General features: G+C 38.7%; 2 protein-coding genes and 1 non-coding gene across 5 annotated transcripts in view; 2 read left to right on the top strand and 1 right to left on the bottom strand.

Annotated features, from left to right (window-relative positions):
• LOC124166900 overlaps positions 1–9061 on the top strand; it is a 129115-nt gene extending 120054 nt beyond the window's left edge. The window contains exons 1-3 of one of the 3 annotated variants that reach the window (XM_046544619.1): positions 4635–4885; positions 5135–5569; positions 7726–9061. In XM_046544619.1, the coding sequence (XP_046400575.1) occupies positions 4766–4885; positions 5135–5569; positions 7726–8055 (885 nt within the window). In that variant the 5' untranslated portion in view covers positions 4635–4765 and the 3' untranslated portion in view covers positions 8056–9061. Of the gene's footprint in view, positions 1–4634; positions 4928–5134; positions 5570–7725 lie in introns of those variants that run through there. The other 2 variants (XM_046544611.1, XM_046544626.1) reach the window with 2 other exon arrangements.
• Positions 9062–13261: 4200 nt separating this feature from the next.
• The window catches only part of LOC124166920 (ATP-binding cassette sub-family D member 3), a 28946-nt gene continuing 24128 nt past the window's right edge, over positions 13262–18079 (top strand). The window contains exons 1-3 of the mRNA XM_046544638.1: positions 13262–13508; positions 13613–13652; positions 13835–14022. Coding sequence (XP_046400594.1) covers positions 13396–13508; positions 13613–13652; positions 13835–14022 — 341 coding nt within the window. The 5' untranslated portion in view covers positions 13262–13395. The remainder of the gene's footprint in view (positions 13509–13612; positions 13653–13834; positions 14023–18079) is intronic.
• On the bottom strand, positions 16990–17062 carry Trnas-gga. The gene has a single exon. It is a non-coding gene; the product is annotated as a tRNA-Ser (tRNA).

Genomic DNA, 18079 nt, shown 5'->3' on the forward strand with positions numbered 1-18079 from the left:
AGAAACCTGGTTTTAATAGACTTTAGTCGTATCCTCGTAAAATGGATGAAATCACGTCCTGACCTGATGATGACGTCTAACGTTGAAACCATGGTCGTGAATAAATATTAATGTGAAAGCACAAAGTTCTTCTTTTTTATTTAATTATGAATCGCTTTCACCAAGTTACGCCTCAAACAATCAATGGATGAAATCATCTTTATTCTCCAGAACTATTGTCATTGATGTCATAACTTATTCCATTTTTTCTCATCCACTGATAGGCCTAGTTATTTTCCTATTACAAACCTAGTCGTACCCTTGAAATTTGGTTCTGAATTCTGGTCAATTATTTATTTATACGTATGAATCCGTGGAATAGCATAGTTCTCAGCCCACAGTTGAACTTCCAGGGTGATGTTAGAGAATTTAGTCATCAGTTTGGGTCTCAGAAAGCAATTTTTCGACTCGTGAAAGCCCATGGAGTCTTGATTTGCGGACTTGAATTTGAATGGGTGTCTTTTCCACCGCTTTCCATGGTCTCAAGGACTAGCTGAGCGATTTCTTCTCCGGCTGCCCTTCTCTCCCTCTCCGTTCCGTGCTCACCCTCTCGCTTCGGTTGTTCCGTTCGTGTGATACCACCGAGGCTCTAACTGATCCAAAGGTCACGCCGCTCAGGTTTTGCAAGCCATCATGCACTTCTCATTTGTGTCGATTCCGAACATATCACTCCGGACGTTTCGATGAATGAAAAAATGTTTTCAGCAATTTGTGTGCCTCTTTTTCCTTCAAAAATACCTCTTTCGTTCTGGTATGAAACTCTTTCATACCAGAATGAAAGAGTGGTGGAAATGCGTTGTATCCATGATAAAACGTTAACTACAAACGGTAATTTCCACACTTCTTTTAAAAAAAAAACTCCTCTACCGACCATGGTTTCCAAATTTCCACCTTTAAACATGGCATAGAATTTCGAAACCATGGTCGGTAGTTGAGTTAATATAAAAGTGTGGAAATTATCATTTTTAGTTTATATTATATCAGTTTGGCCTAGTTATTGAAGTATTATTCTCTATTACCAATTGTGTAGATTAGAGAAAGAATGTTAATTTTTTAATTATGTAGCGTAATTCATGTAGACATATGACTTGCGCACCTCACCGTAAGAACTAATGAATGATTGGCCATTTTATGATGTAGCTGTAGTCGATAAACGCTTTTTGGGTTAAAGTGGCACCACAGTTGACTCAAACTGCAGGAATAGTGAAAATTCTATCAATGATTTCCATTCTACATAGCCTAACTTTTCCGGTTAACATCGGAAGATAAGCGGTAATTTTAAAATTATCGATGCTAAGATAAGTATTTGTTTTAAATCCCGTCATCGCCGGGCGGTGGCGTAGCCAGGGGAGATCCAGACTCCCCCTCACCCCCGAAATATAAAAACAATTATTTTTCTTCATAAAAGAAAACAAAATATTGAAAAAATCATGGATTTGCAAAATATGTATTTAAAAAATATGAAAAGTGTTAAAATTAATTTAAAACCCTCTACTTAGTACCCTGTTTTTCAAAACTTTTCCCCCCCTGGTTTTGGACCCCTCCCCAGAACGAAATTCCTGGCTACGCCTCTGTCGCCGGGGAACCACCGTGAGATGTTCACTTGGGCTCACTCTATTTTGGACTCGATTAATAGCTATGGACTGATTCAATTCGAGGTTTGATTTGGATAGATGAGGGCAGAGCCCACCCTTAGTTGAGACACAGTCGTGCGAAGTAATCACATTTGGGTTAGGATGGGCACCTTTCCCTGGGTCACCTTAAACTTCGAGGTTATAGTGATGGGCTTTCCGAAAGGTTTGTTGTGGGCAATACTCTAGCACAAGGGCCCCTAGTATTCTTAAGTAGTATTTAGACGGTAGTTTCTGAATTCGAATCTGGGACCCTTCGATCAGCAGCTGAGTGCCCAACACTCAAGGCTACCTCGCTGCTTTTTTAGAAGTTATGTAACATCAATGAAGGGCTAAGTTATTCTGCCATGGAGCGCATATTTTGTTCGCCCGACCCTGTATTTGTGAGCCTCTTGTGCACCGCACCCGCATGGAATCACTGTCACGGCACGGCAGTGGTGCGGCTCTATCAGGGGGATCAACCGCCGCCAACACCACAATCTGCCTCTCTATCCGCCGAATGAAATTCAGACTGGTTTCCTTTTCGAGACCCCCGAGAGGCTGCAGGAGGGCTCGATCCCAAGAACCGGTTTGTGTAACTCTGCCGCGACGGCAGCGCCGCAAGGGAGGCGGAGGAAGGAAGAAGGTCCCGCAGGGCGAAGGGGGTTGATCTTCTGCAGGGACTCTGGTCGCGTCACGCCCTTCCACAAGCAAACCACTGCGCGACCTCCCACCTCAACTTTTTTTCTCCCCTCTTCCTCCCTCCCTCGCTGTCTTGTGAAGCGAGCGGACTTAAAAACCACCTCCCCATCCACCCCTCTTTCCTCTCTTGTGTATATTTTATATCTCACGCTCGTCCTGACCCCTTCGCACCCCCTTCCTCACGGTCCCCGCTTCTGGTTTCCCTACGCCTTTTACTATAACCAGTAGCCGGAAATCCAGTGATGAAGATATATTCAATAGAATACGCGTTAGTATCGTTAAGCACTGAAAATATGTCGTATAACTTGTATTTAAAACTTCATAGAAAGAATATTTCAACCGGTATTTGAGTGTCTCTTTTGTATTGAAAATCATACGTTGGATAGTGCAGTAGTTATTTTTCGATGCATTTTATAATGTGGATTTAACGCATATAGGGAAAATGATGGGAAACAAAGCACCATAATAATTCGTGCTGTCGAATGAGTGCGAAACATACTGTAACGCAGTGCACCTCCCTTTATAACCAATTTTCCTTCTTTGGTCGCTTCTGGTGACTTCAAGTCCGACGTCCTTCTTCCCTCCCGCTGCTCTCGACACCGGAAAGAGTCGTCCATCCTCCTGCTTGATGGTGCCAGTGGGCTATAACGGGCCCCGGATTACTTTTTTATGATCCCGATTACTCAAGGCGAAGAAATCCACTTTCATGCGCGGTGTCGTCCAGGCGTTCATTCTCAAGTTGGTGGTGGAGTTGGTGCGCTGATGATCGTTTGTCCGGGGTCCGGACTCTTGGGAGTGTATTTATACAAAGCGTAAATATCATCCTTGTCATTTATACGAGCGTAAATATCATCCTTGAGTTCCGCATTAATGGGTTAGGCCTAGAAGGGAATCACCAATTAATCATATCGTCGGCACGAATTGGTTTAGGTATACAAATTGGTGGAGAGAAGCTTACTGTAGTTTTGTTTACAAGTTTATACATTCATTTTCGGTCAGGGGTAGTGCAACACGATTATAGAGTGATGATCAAAAAAATTTATATTAATAAAATAGGTAGGTACAAAATGCAAAAATTTACGCGTTAAAAGTTAAGAACATTCCAAGAGTTTTGTAAAGAGCATGATTGGTTAATAGTAAAACTATAATTTACCCAAACCAAGAACAATAGCATTCTCTTTGCGTTAAGTGATGAGCAATAAGCGTTTGGTAATGGGTATTTACCATCGGCTGCTCTTCTAGATTGAGAAAAAGTTTTTCCATAAGATGTTTTTATTTTATACCCCATTGCTTTGAAAATAGGAGTACTGCGTACTTTACTGGGGTATTTAGGGTTAGATTTTGAATCCACTGAAATGTAGCAGGTAAATTACCATAATTCGCAAGAAAGTTTGCAGCCTTGCATATTTAATGGATGTACATTGTGGATAAATCTAAGGTTTATCTTTGGTAAATGTGGAGATATCGTCCTATTTCGATATAGTGCATGGCGGTGTTGGTACTTAATAGAGTTTGTGTGATAGTGACCTTTTTCGATCTTTTACGTGACTATCGGTATAGGAAAAGGGATTTGAGAAGAATGCTGCGGACGCAAATGTCATGCGGTAAGGAAAGGCTCTCCGTGCTGTAGGCAGTGGAATAAATATTTTTTCGCGATCCGACCTTGAACCAAAGATGACACATTATTACCTTTACCTGAAGAGTTGCTTTCTGTGGTAGTGAATTTTTTTTTAATTACTATAAATTTATTTGTCTTCATTAATTATGAGCAGTTCTGATAGAGACGGAAAGAGGACTGAAATTTATTAGGAATTCCGAGATTATTTTACTATAGTTTTTCACGAAATCATGTTTATCCTTTTGCACGTCGCGCTAATTATAACTTCTATAACGCGTGAATTACAGTACAGGAGGTAGACGTGAACAAATGAGGTCACCGACCCCAAACGGAAATAATCTTTGAATTAAATGGCTTGCTGATGTGACCATGGTGGTATTGCAATACCACCACAATGCAAGTTTTAAGATGATATTAGCGTAATTGGTCCATGTTGTACCTGGTTTATTAATGGTGGGACTCCGCTTCTTTTATCGGTTGAGTTTCGTGATTTTTCCCGGCATCTTCACATGTGTAAATCTTTATACCTTGCTTCGTGCGTATCCTTTACTGAATATTACTCTGTAATTGCTTTTTGCACCGCGCTCTCGTGACTTTTATTTAGATTTTATTTATTTTGCTTTTATAATCGTTCGAAAACGGAGCTACATGGACCATTTCATTAAAATTTGTGGGTAATATTTTCAAATAAGTTTATTTTGCCATTCTCCATGTTTATACTTTGGGACTTGTAGGAGGAGGGACACACTGACCGAATTTTTACCTTCTAATTTGTTGATTTTTTCCATCTGCAACAATGGCGTTGTCCTTTTCCTTTTTCTCCTGTGTCCATGGCCCTTTTTACTCCTTCTGTGAATTTAATTTGATGTGTGATAACGCTTATGGCGTCGTGTTAATGAACAAAGGAGTATCTTATGTATTTTCAATAAATACTTTTTTAAATTTTATTAAAATTAAGGTAGTCAATTGTGAATTAATAATTACAATCATTTATATTAGTATTACCTCTAGCCTAATGGTAGTTAAATGATAATAATAATGAATTCTTATCATTCTTAAAAATTTATGTTTTTGGACAATTTTAAACGAGTAATTATTTATTAGCTACTAAGCGAAATTAGGTAGTCAATTTCCTCGCTCATGCTTTCTTCTCTGTCGTTCGTAGGGTGTAGGAAGGACGTCGGGCGCCATGTCCCGCCACCAGCCAGAGAGGAGCATCCCGCACCTGAGGGACATCTTCGGCTTCCACGGGATCAAAGGAGGGGAGGCGGATGGCGAGGCAGACGCGGCGCAGCTCTCCTCGCAGTTGAAGGAGGTTGTGCGGCTCCGCGGGGGCGGGAAGAAGTCATCGGGCGGGGGCGGAGGGAACGACAGCGCCGTCGGCGGCTCCAGCGATGAGGAGGACGGCGAGGAGCGGAAGGCCAAGGAGCAGCAGCACGCGTCCTCCAAGAAGAAGAAGAAAGGCGGGAGCGGGGGCGGGGAGCGGGCGGCCAGCAAGAGGGACCGCACCCGCACGCTCACCGAGAGAGACGTCCGCCACTTGGAGCGGCACCTCTCCATGAAGAAGACCATCCGGAAGAAGATCATGAGGGATCTCCAGGTGATTACCCCCTTTCCCTCGCTCCGTGCTTCATTTGACGTAAAGGCAGGGGTGCCCGGGAGGCAGATAGGGCAGACTGCCTCGGGCCACAGAGATAAGGGGGCCACGTCCAAAAGGACTTTGCTTATTTATTTGTTGACACTCATCGATGGAGGGGAGGGGCTCTCACCCAAACTCTACCCAGGGCTACAAGAAGTCTGTGGACGGTCCTGCGTAAAGGCCTCAGATCAGTGGCGAACTCAGGGTGGTGGGTTTGGGGAGAGGGGGGCGGCCGCCCCCTCGTTATTTCTGGAAAAATTTTAAATGATGGTAACTTTTTTGGTGCCTCCCTATACAAATTGTTATCTCACCAGCTTAACAAACAATGTTTCAAAATAATTGATAAATATATAAATGGCATTTGTCCATGCATATCAGACTTCAAACGAATTTTCCTCCCTAAACATGACTCATTTACATTGTTTTGGCATATCCCGTAACGAGTGCAATGATTATTTTAATATGACGAAACTTATCCCCTAAGGATGGAATTTTTAAAAAAGTTCATGTTCATTCCCCACCATATCCCTTGCCCACCAGTTTGCATACTTTTTTGGGTGATCAGGTTAGTGTAATGGCTCAATAATTGGCTTCTCTCCCTGCTGGCCTGGGTTCCAATATCAGTGATACTAAAGATTTTTCATAGATTGTTTGACCCCTGCTTGTGTACTGTGTGGAAGTCATCTCAAGCCAAACACTATGACTGTTGAATGGAAAACTAAACCATTGTCCCCATGACCCCTTTTGTTAAGAGCAGGCTTATGTTGTTGCCAGGTTTATTTCTACCATTCCCTCATGGCAGAAATACCTTACCATTACTAATTCAGGGGTTGTGTGATGGTCAGAGATAGACGCCCAGCATAGATCATGTCTGCGGCCTATCATAGATTGACCCGCCTGACCTTTTCCACCTCTCCCTTTTGTCTTTTCAAAAGTTTAATTTGTGATAATTCTAATTGTTATATTTATCATTTGTAAATGAATTTTCAGCAGGGTCAGTCAAGATTTTGTGACTTTCAATTAATGTCTGTTAATGTCTTGAAGGCTAAAGAGACCAATGCATCATGATTCTTTCTTTTTCCCTTATCAATATTGCCCCAATGGTAAAGCACAAACATATTTTCAATCCTCAATTATCTAAGGGTTTAAAAATTTCATGCTCCTTTTTTGAATGAAGACATATGAGAATTACATTAAATATAAAATATGTACCAAATTTGCAGGAATCAAAGACAAGGTTTTTTTCCCCTCCAAACTTCTGTAAAATGGAGGCTTTTCTTATAATCGGACGCAAAATTCTTACTCAATTGCAAGTTGCATAGGAAATCTAAATTATGGATACTCTAATATGCTGTCAAATGGCTTTTCAACAGAAAGCCGATGTTTAAAATGGCAGCGCCATTATTTGAATCATTTTTTTTCCATTCACGTTTCAAAACAAAATGCATACTTTGGCAGCAGGCAAAGATTTGGCCGGCACTCATCAGATGTTGGGAACACTTCTGTCATGTCCAAGAGTTTGTCTGCTTCACCTTGGATTTGGCTTAGGAAATACCTGTTTTTTCACCTCCAGGTTACCTAATAAGTCGCTCAAGTTCTTGTGCTCCAATAGAGGCATGGCAAAACAGAAGGGAGTACATTCGGAGATATAGATATTATTTTTTTTTATTAAATTTTTTCCCTAGTGGTATTCCAAAAAAGGGAATCGCCATGTAATTGTGTTTGTTTTAGATTCATGCAAATATGATATAATATGGTAGTAAGAAGCATGCTATTTAACCTTTAAAGAACAGCTTTACATCCTAGATGCATCACTGCATGGCCGGGCATTTAAATGGCCTAGGTTTAATATATACGCAGCTCTCCAATTAAATCTCAAGTGATGAAACCCATTATAAGCCAATTTTTCATGAAGTGTGTCTCACAATCAGTGGGCCCTAAAGGGACCGCAAGGCCATAAACGATAACATTAGGTGGTCCCTTTTGGGACTGCAACGACGATGAAGGTTAAGACTTCACCCCAATTTCCTTTTGTGGTTTGATCAGTGTTTATGTAACTGAAAAAAATTTCTGCTTTTAAAACTTTGATTATAGCATAGACTTTTCAATTTTTCCAGTCTGCCTTTTTGGTGGAGGAATCAGAGCCACGTCTTTCGCCAAGTGTGAAGCAAACTCAACCTGAACCAAGCCTGTTGGACATGCTTCGTGCCGAAGATGATGGCATTACGCAGAATGGAAAGATTTTGAATGATGATCGAGACTCTGGACATGAAAGTCCAACCAGAGAGACTTCAAATGTTCGGCATTCCGACTTTCAGTCATCCTGTGATAAGGGCCTTGATGAGGATCCAGATGATGAAGATGCCCCATATGCTGATGTGAGATCTGAAGTGAAGAAAACAAGTTTCTGGAGGAGGTTCACAATGAAAGGCCGAAATAAGCGATGATGAATTCTATTTGATGAACAAAAAGCAATGCTTCCTAAGTTCCAAGAGAAACTTAGTGTGAGTGATGTACATGGTAGGTAAATAACTGTGATATTATGGAAAAAATGAACTTCCAGTGCCTTTTTTGTCAAATATATATGTACTGCTTGACCTAACAGACTTTTGATTTTTTTATGAATAAACATGAATTTTGGGAGTGGTGGTGTAGATAAATAGTGGTGTTGGTTATTTACTTAATAATTTTCTCATACCCTGTTTTGCTCTCACTCAGTTTCTACCTAATGAACTAGTCATTAAAACTCTGTGTAGTCATACCCAAAGTGAAGACTGTCTGTCTTATGGTACAGGGTTTGAATTGTTTCTTTTTTTGTGATAGAATATGTATATTTGAAGTGTTTTTTTTTCATGAAGTAGGCAAAACTCCTTGGAAAAGTGAAGCCCTATCATAAATAGTAGGTAAGAGTGAACTTGTGTGTATGTAATATTTATACTTAATAAAGTAATAAGATATGTCCTGAGGAGATATATTTCATCTGTTTTGTAAAAGTGTTATGCTTGATTGTCCTCCCAGGTAAATAATTCTGATGTACTTGAAATATCTGAGTGATTACAAAAAATATGTTACTGTTGGAGTTAGATGTCTATATTTTTTATGCAGTTGATTGTGGAATTACATTGATTAATGTAAAATGTAATTTGAACTATATGATTTGAAATTATTGATGTCATGTGGTATTTGGAAGGAGTTAGTAATGGCTCAGCTATTTAAATTTTTCAGTGATGGTAATTAATGTGTCTGAGAAATAATTTATGCCAAAATAAGTTATTTGCTGCTTTATATCTTTTTGTTCATATTTCATGGAAATATTGCTTGTGAAAATAATGAGGCTGCTTATTTTTAAAACATATGTTCTTTTTACGTACAAGGCATAGGTTTAGTCTCTTTAATTCAATTCAAACTGAGGAATGTAAGCACTATAGTTCTCAATAAATCCATCAAAGACTGGCTTCCATTTTTGATTACCCAGGATGAATGATTTTTTGACATGTTGCGGGAGCTTTTATTTTAGGCTCTTGAATTAACTTAGGTTGAAAGATAGGAGAATAGCAATGATTCAACCATTCAAAGACTTAATAAAGTGCTTCTGAATTTTAGTCAATGTGATTCAAACAAAAAAGTAGGAGTTGGAATTATTAACATGTATAAATTCTCATTAAAGGTATATTAAATTCGTAGTTTTACATTTTGGAAATCATAACTTAACTTTAGTGATTTTTTCTATTTTTTAAGTTGCTTGTTTTGCTTTAGTTTATCTTGACCAAGAGCAAAGAGAACTCGATAATTACATGGACTGCGGTATAAAAAGTACATATCAATTCAAAAGAAAAATTGAGTTTGAAAAACAAATCTTATCATCTCCATCTAACTTCATATTTTTTCCGCTCAAACTATTGAGCATTTTTTGTGCACTAGAAGAGAAATTTAAGAATATGTTAATGTATAAACTATAAAAGTTTAACTAGTGGAAGCACATTTTTTTCTCTGTTATTTTCCTAAAGTGTACAGCTGTCATCTTCTCTATGAAGGCAAATAAGGATAAAGGAAAAAGCTTAAAGGAATGAAGGGAGAGTTAGGAAACTTGAGAGGTAGCATGTGATGTGAAAGAAAATGTTACGAAGAGAAGACTAGGGTGAAGATTGGTGGATCCTTTTCAGACCAACATGGTTGAAGTCTTGGAACAACCTTATGTGTTCCTACTCAAGGATTTTGAATTCCTGGTGGAAGAAAACAAATATAGGCTAAAAACTCATAGAAATATCAGAAGCCCTATCAAAAGTCCTGGGAAAATTTAGTCACACATCATTTTGGATAGCCAATGTTCTCATAAATTGAAATTACTACTCGTATGGCTGAGTAATAAGATTCTACCTAAGAGAGAGGATATTTCAAACGAGAGTATAATTAATTTTCATGTAATAAAACCTCTTTAGATATTTACCTAAATTTTAATGCCCATGAATATTATTGATAGACATTAAAATGTAGATACATCTCAGAAATCAATGATCTAAACTGTGGCTTAAAATTAATTTTGAGTGAACAAGTCGGTCCATCGAGAGGTGAGGAAGTGGTGCAAAATCTCCTTCGTCCTGGCCCAGGGGGGACATAGATTGACAAGCGGCTTTCAGGCTACCCAACTTTTTGTTACTCCTGTTGCTCTGTGGCTTTAAGTACCTAAAAATGTATCTAGGAAAAAAGGTATCTAAAAATGTGCTCTTATGGGAGCCTTCAAATGCATCAAACCATTCTGTGAAAAGCAAGGCTTCCATATCCATTGAGCACAGAGTGGCACTGTTTGCCAAATATAATGTGTAGGGGCTTCAAGCCAGTGCCTAACAACTAAAATTTTATGTACCGGAACGCATACCCACACACATAGGCGGATCCAGGGGGGGGGCACGGGGGCACGTGCCCCCCCCCAGACCCTCAAAAATATGCATGATATTTAATACGGTCCCATTATCGTTGCATTCGTTTTGTATTACGAGGTATACTTGTGCCCCACCCAGAACAAAATCCTGGATACGGCCTTTCTTGTGCCCCTCCCAGAAAAAAATCCTGGATCCGCCCCTGCCCACACATTTAATCCTCACATCATTTTCAAGTATAACCTTCCCCCCTTAACCCCTCAACGCCGTCATGCGTACCCAGTACGCACCCTTTAAATTTCGTATGCTGACGTCATGCGTACCCAGTACGCTTCCTGACCCACTGTATATAATATTTTTTCTCCGCCAGATATTGTATGTTAATTAAAACTAATTACTCTATCTTTTGAATAAATGTTTTTCCTCTCCAATAAAATATTCATAGCGGCTTTATCCTTTCAAGATTTTTTTAAAAATGCTTCGATAAAATTTCGTTTTAAACCAGCACGTTGACGACTTCGGTCCAAAAACTCAACGCCTTCCTTCAACTGTTCTGTCATGAAAACTTCCGCCTATTCTGCTTGAGAAACGTCAACAAGGGTCAGCTACTTTAGCTTGAGATACGGTATCTTCTAAGCTCAATGCCTTCTCTCCGTCTTCTCCTTGTTTGTCGCCACCTCGAGCCCCAAGTGTGTTTGGTCCGCCTCGTTAGTCCTTAGCGTCCTAAGCGAAGGGGCCATGTGCTTCGCTCTGCATTTTTTAAATTTATTTCTTCTGGACAGTTATCAACGAAGATAAGATTCCATCTAAACAGTCAGCGTATACCAGGGCCCCTTCGAGATATTTTCTCGTCTCTTGAGGGAGCTTTTAAACCACGAGCTTCAGTCCACTAGAGTCATTCATGCTGTGTGGTGTGCTTTCAGGCAGTGTGTTGAAATTCTCATCGGGTGTACTTCCTGTGCTGCGGTATTTTTATATAATTGGGGATCCTACGAAAGGGAATAGTATTGAAAGGCAAAAAAGAGACTCGGAAGTCTGTTTGTGGGTTAGGTTATAGTAAATTCATTGGTGGGCTTAATTTCAAGGACCTGTTATTGCATTCGTACCTAATGGAAAGAAAAAGCCATTACAAGTGGTGTATGAAGTTATTTAGGAGACTATTGAATGAGGCAGTCCTAAATTCATATGTTGTTCATAGGAAAAACACGTATAAAACTTTGACTTATCACTTCGCATGCCATTGTTCGAGGTAATATTTTGTAAATATCCAACGTCATACGAACTGTTTGGACATGGCCGTCACTCAATACACAATTTAGTATCAAGACTCATAGAAATATATTACCTAAAGACAATTCCTGCAGCTGGGAAGAAATCAAAGTCTCAAAGGAGGTGTGCAGTTTGTGCCTAATATGGGAAATGAAGAGACTGCGTGTACTGGTGTGAAAAATGAGCAGTGGGATTATGTTTGGATTGCTTCAAATCATGTCACACAAAGCAGATTTTCTAAGGTAAATCATTTGAATATTCATATATTGAAGTTTGAAACATTAGCACGTGATTACCTATATGAAATGATATGGTAATAATGGAACAAAGTCAGAAAAGTGGGCGGAGTGGTAAATTTTCAAGTAGGCGAAACGGGTAATCCTATCAAAAGTATCCAATCTGTTATGAAATTTTCAACCCCAAATAACTAAATTACATCATGTAATTGTATTTTTTAAATGCATGGAATGTTAGAGATCTCGTAGCTTATTCGAAACCAAATAAAAATCTTTCAAAATTCAAAATTTATTCATTAGTTCATAAAAGGAGATACATAAAACAATAAATATTTTTTCAAATCGCAGGAAAAATTATTATATAGTAGCGCATTATGTTACGCAAGTTTGCAAAAATTTTCAAAGATACTGATCGTATATTATGAAATTTATATATTATTGAATGATAGTATGCCAAAAAGGCGAAGTCATTTAAATCTCATCCGGCCGCTGAGATGGGATTTAATTAAATAACCGCCGCGCTTGAGGGGTTAAACTTACAATTTTTTTTTAAATGTGTGCAAAAGTTACAATGAGGAATCATGTTTTACAAAATATAAATATAGTATCCAATTTTCTATGAGAGGTGCTGGAAGGTCAGTTTAGCATGTTCCAGCTGAAATTTTGCACTGCTTCAAGCCACACTGCACCGAGATTTACTGACAGAGCACCATTGAGCCAACAACACATGAAGAAATGCTGGACCATATGAAAGCAGCTTGAGAGCACTTGGTGTACTAGGTACGTCCTTAACTAGTAATTTAGCTCCATGGGCTTGCTTGCTTCTCAGTTCTTAAATCTCAAGGAGGATACTAAATGTTAATCATCATAAGTAGCCACCAATCCTGAGAGTAATTTAATGCCAGATGTTGATAAAAAAAATTATTAGATAGTGATAAACTGTAATATACAAATCATCATGTTCAAGAAGACAATCCATGGTAGTCACCAAAATCTCTTTTAAATAGTAAAGGGATAATAAATTATCCCTTTTCCCAGGGTGGGAAAAAATTATCTGGTGTTGTGGAAAAAATATTTTGATAGTTAAAATATACATTAAACTTCATGTCATTTCACGGGCTTGAGTGGTTGTTCATGGCGGTCTTTGGTTTGAATCACTGAAACTGAAATTTGAAAGTGGCGCTAAAAGGAAGCCGATTACAGTCGATATAGCTGTCGATTCTATCGATACTGTCGACTTCATTCGCAACCAATCGATATTTATGTTTCGAATTCCAGCCTTGTCATCGTATCGTAATATCGTTTGTCTACAAGCATTATTTGAAGTAGGATCCCCTGATAACCCCAAGACCCAAACTAATTTAATTTAAAATTTCTTGTATTCGCTCTCTGAGTGCTATTTGGCATGGCGCTAGCTCTTAGTAAATTTGCGACTCGGAAAAATATTGCTGGAGCGGCGACGCTTTCCCTCATACTATTACTTCTTCGGAGGAGCAGAAAGAATAGCAGAAGTACTCGGTATATGACACTTGCCTGTAGCACTAACAATTAGTATTTCTCTTATTTTCATTTCATCATCAGTATGATATTATGAACTGAGCCAATGTGTATTGATATTTTAGGAAGCCGGGTTCTCAGGAAGTGCAGTATTTAGTGGGTGAGGTAAGATATTCATTGATATGTTATTGATTCGGCTTCAGTTCAATACCAATGGATTGTATTAAAATGATAGCTTTTCCACATTTTATTCAATCTTAGTTTAATTGTTTATAGAGTCATGAATGTACCCATTTCGTGGTAGTTATCACAAAAAGTTGTACTTATTTTGTTCATGATCTTCCTAGAAAAGTGGAAAAAAGGAATCTGCTCATGTCGATGGTGAATTTTTTCGACAATTGAGACAACTTCTTCGCATCTCAATTCCTGGTGTGTTTACTCCGGAGACTGGCTATCTAGTGCTTGTAGCTGCTTCCCTCGTCGCTCGTTCCTTATGCGATTTATGGATGATTCAGAATGGCACACTCATCGAGAGGTATGAGAAACATTAATTCATAATTTTTATAGCCGTATCATAGTAAATGTTTTTCTGAGTGAGTTCATGTGAACCTTAAAAAAAGATAGGCTCGCAGCCATTCATTGTCCATTGTATTTTGAATTGTCTATCTTATTTCGAACAATAGTTGTTTTCATATTCAATTAAACATTCTATTGTAACGAATACTATTTGAAACCATTTTTCCTTGCGTTCATGCGTGTACTCACATGCTATGTTTATCAGCCGTGATGAACAATATCTTTCACGTTCACTTGAATGAGAAAGTGTTTTGTCCATCTCATATCTTTACTGGTGTAGTGATCACTCTTGTGGTGGATCATTTTTCGAAATAATTTAGTTTATTTGTATCCTGAATTGTTTTTAAACTTGGATATATTCTGCCTATGACTCTCAACCTTAAGGTTGAATTATGAATTCATACTCATAAAACATGTCGATATGATGGTATATTTACCTATTTCTTCGATGCTGATTGAAAGTGTTGTTGCTCCTATGGCATAAGTAGGATTATAATTTGGGCTTTATGAACCTGGAAAGGCACTATCTGTGGGCGCCAGGAAAACAAAAACCCCAAAACTCTTTCGACCAGATTATAGCTACGTTCTAAAGTCATTATTATGCTCCTTTTGATGAACTGTGCCCCAAAAACTGTGCCATTTTCAAGTTTTAGGTATATAAACAATATTTCTGAATATTATTGCAAGCCTTTCAGAGATGATTGATCACTCCGATCACCCTCTTATTTACGCTATTGATCCAGCCTGATTAATGCTATGGATTGTTTGTCGTTAATTCAAAATATGTCGGCCACTTTCTTTCTTTCTTGACGTCCTGACTTCCTTCAATAAATTTAAATGTCTATTCTATTTTGAATTGAATGGTCAACCTTTCATGAGTCATCTTTCTCCAACATGCATTCTTAGTAGGATTATCTTGTGAAGTGATATCTTCCCCATTTTTACCTTCTGATTTCCCAATTTTTAAGTTCCATCAAATCTAACAATGGTTCTTACCTTTTTCAGCATTTAATTTGCAAAAATGTATGTTTCCCAGCCATCTATTCACAGAGAATTCTCACTAAATTTCCTAGGGCAAGGAACAACTGCGCCAATACGGGCATACATATACGAGGTGTGTTAGAAAAGTAATGAGGCTGATTTTGTACTAACTAAAGTTTTTATTTTTTTCAAACAATTTTGTTAACCCCTTCAAACTAGTTCCCTTAGGCAGCTACATACCGGCACAGTCATTGTTCCTACTCTTGGGAGCAGAGCTGGAAGTCTTGAAATGGCATGGCTTTCAACGGGTCCGTCAGTCTTTTGAATGTTCTCCAGAGTTCCAAAATGATGTACTTTGAGAACATATTTCAATATCAGGAAAAGAAAAAAGTCACATGGTCTTAAATCAGGTGAATAGGAACAACAACAATGCATTTAGAGGTCAAAATTCACCAATGGAAATTGCAGTGTGACACAGGGCATTGTCATGGTGTAGCATCCACTTGTCTGCAATGTCTGGTCTCGCATGAATCACTCTTGGCAGAAATCTTTCGGATGTTCAAATTGTCCATCAAAATTTGATGCATGGTGAAAGTGTTTAAATTTAACTGTTCTCTCATCATTGTTAATGTTAAATGACGGTCTTTGCTCACAAGAGCCCTCACACTTCCAACGTTTACATTAGTTTTTGCAGTTGAAGGTCTTCCTAAGTAAGGTTCATCTTCAATGTGTTGTCAGCCTCCCAAAAATGATTTTTGCCTGTGGAAAACTTGTGCTCTTGACAAGCTAGGTTCCCCATTGGCCTGTTTCAACTTTTCAAAAGTCACACTCATGGATTCACCAAGTTTGAAATAATACTTTATCACACAGCATAGCTCTAAATCCCAATGCTCCATTTTTATAACACACAACAAAAACACAGCTTGTGGCGCTGTTAAAAATAATTTGTTAGCTGTATGGAGTTGAAACTCGCACTGAGGAAGTGGTAGAGATGAACAAATCGGTCTATCACAGGCCGGTAGGCACAGCATTGCTAGTTCGCCTGCAGTATTGCATCTCTGTTGAAACGGTCACTTCAAGTATTCATTCAGTAGCCTTGAGAATAGGTGACGACTCGGAATCCGAAACGTCAGCGTTCTTCGAATATCTTACCCATGCAGAAACCCGAGAAAAGTTTAAGTATTCATAGATTTTCTTTGCCCTGTAAATGACACCCAGATTTTAAGTGGCATATTTGTCCTTTAAAATCTAGATATCGTCAGGAAATTGGTGAGATTGGACAGTATTGCTGTGGAATCCTCTCTTCCTAGAGTGACAGGTTTAATGATATTTGTATTGCAGTTAATCAGTCCTTGGAGGTAGCTTACTTTCTGTTTCAGGAAGTCTTATGTGTCTACCTCATCACATTTTTCTGTATATCTAATTGGTGAGCTTTAATAATCTTCTAGGACATTTCCACCATACTTTTTTTCTTGCCTTTTGTCCTTGGTCCTTTGTATGATATTGCAAGTAGCAGCATTTTGTGCAGATGACCCTTCTCCAAAATTCTGGTGTACCATAATATCCAATGTGGTGAAAAAATAAGAAGAGACTGATAGCTCATACTAACCGAAATCATTCTGAATCAATCAGAACAAATTTAAGTGTTCAAAAATAAAACAACTTCAGTTCTGGTTCTTTGGAATTTTATGAAGTCTCTTGAAAGTTCTTACATCACTAGGCCCAGGGATGGTTGAACATAGGAGTGATATCGGTAATGTAGGATGTATGCTGGCCAGACACTCAGAGTACGCAGCCAGCATTGGGCCAATGTATAGCCAATATTTGATATAACCTGGGATACATTCTTATGTGGTTTCTCTAGATATTTTACTGGATTACTTACACATACTATATCATAGTGATCATTAATTTATTGCGAAAAATCCACAGAGGAAAAATCATTCGCCTTGACCGGGATTCGAACCCGGATCCCTCGATTTCCGGCCGAGTGCTTTAGCCAGTTAAGCTACCAAGGCGTCATTCTCCATAAATTTCCACAGGGGTGGCTTAACTGCTTAAAGCACTCGGCCGGAAATCGAGGGATCCGGGTTCGAATCCCGGTCAAGGCGAATGATTTTTCCTCTGTGGATTTTTCGCACTATTTGTGCATTGCGGGTGACTCCGTAAAAAGTTATCACCGTGGCTAGTCCCGGTATACTTTAATTAATTTATTGCTTTGGTAGCAACCATTGATGAATGTGATGTTTTGCCAAAATTCACAATTGCTCTTTAATTTGTTTGATGAAAAGTCTTCAAGGATTTGTTTTCTTTGGAAACAGGGGGAATTAGGGCAATATGTACTTGGTGAATGCCCCCAAACATTATGTCTGGGTGGAAATTTATAATTTTCAATGCTATTTAACCATTTGAGTGCCAACCGGTTTTCCAGGTACTATGTTAAAATTGCCGAGGCATTTTTGCTGACTTTGCGGTAGGTTAGGAAAAAATTTAGGTCTAAAATACTACTAAAGAAATCTTTATTATATGTGGTTTCGCCTTTTTAATGTATTATTTGACAAATTTTTGGTAATATGAGTTAATTTTTTATAATTAAAAGAAAATAGTTAATGTTAAAATAAAATGAATACTGGCTATTGAATTATTAGTGAACTATCAGCAATTAAAAGAGACATAGCAGGAAGTGTGTCCTGGGGCACATTTCATGAGAGATAGGAGGAGCGTGAGAGATAGGAGGAGCGTGAGAGATAGGAGGAGTGCGAGAGATAGAAGGAGCGCAATACCGCTGCCCGGCACTCTAAGGGTTAATAATTTTCCTCAACCAATTTCAATGTACTTCACATGTCATTTTCAAGAGCTGTCTGGGTGACATGTGCTAAGAGAACGCACTTTGAACTAAATGTTTAGTTGGTCATTTAAGAAGAAGGGGCCTAGTCAGGGTCATTGAAAAAGGTCTTATGCAGGTGATGGAGACGCTCAGCCAGGAAAGGTGAGTATATGTCAGCACCGCTTCATATGATGCAGGTACTAAAAAA

Source organism: Ischnura elegans, chromosome 1, assembly GCF_921293095.1.
Source record: "Ischnura elegans chromosome 1, ioIscEleg1.1, whole genome shotgun sequence".
Taxonomy (NCBI): Eukaryota; Metazoa; Arthropoda; class Insecta; order Odonata; family Coenagrionidae; genus Ischnura; species Ischnura elegans.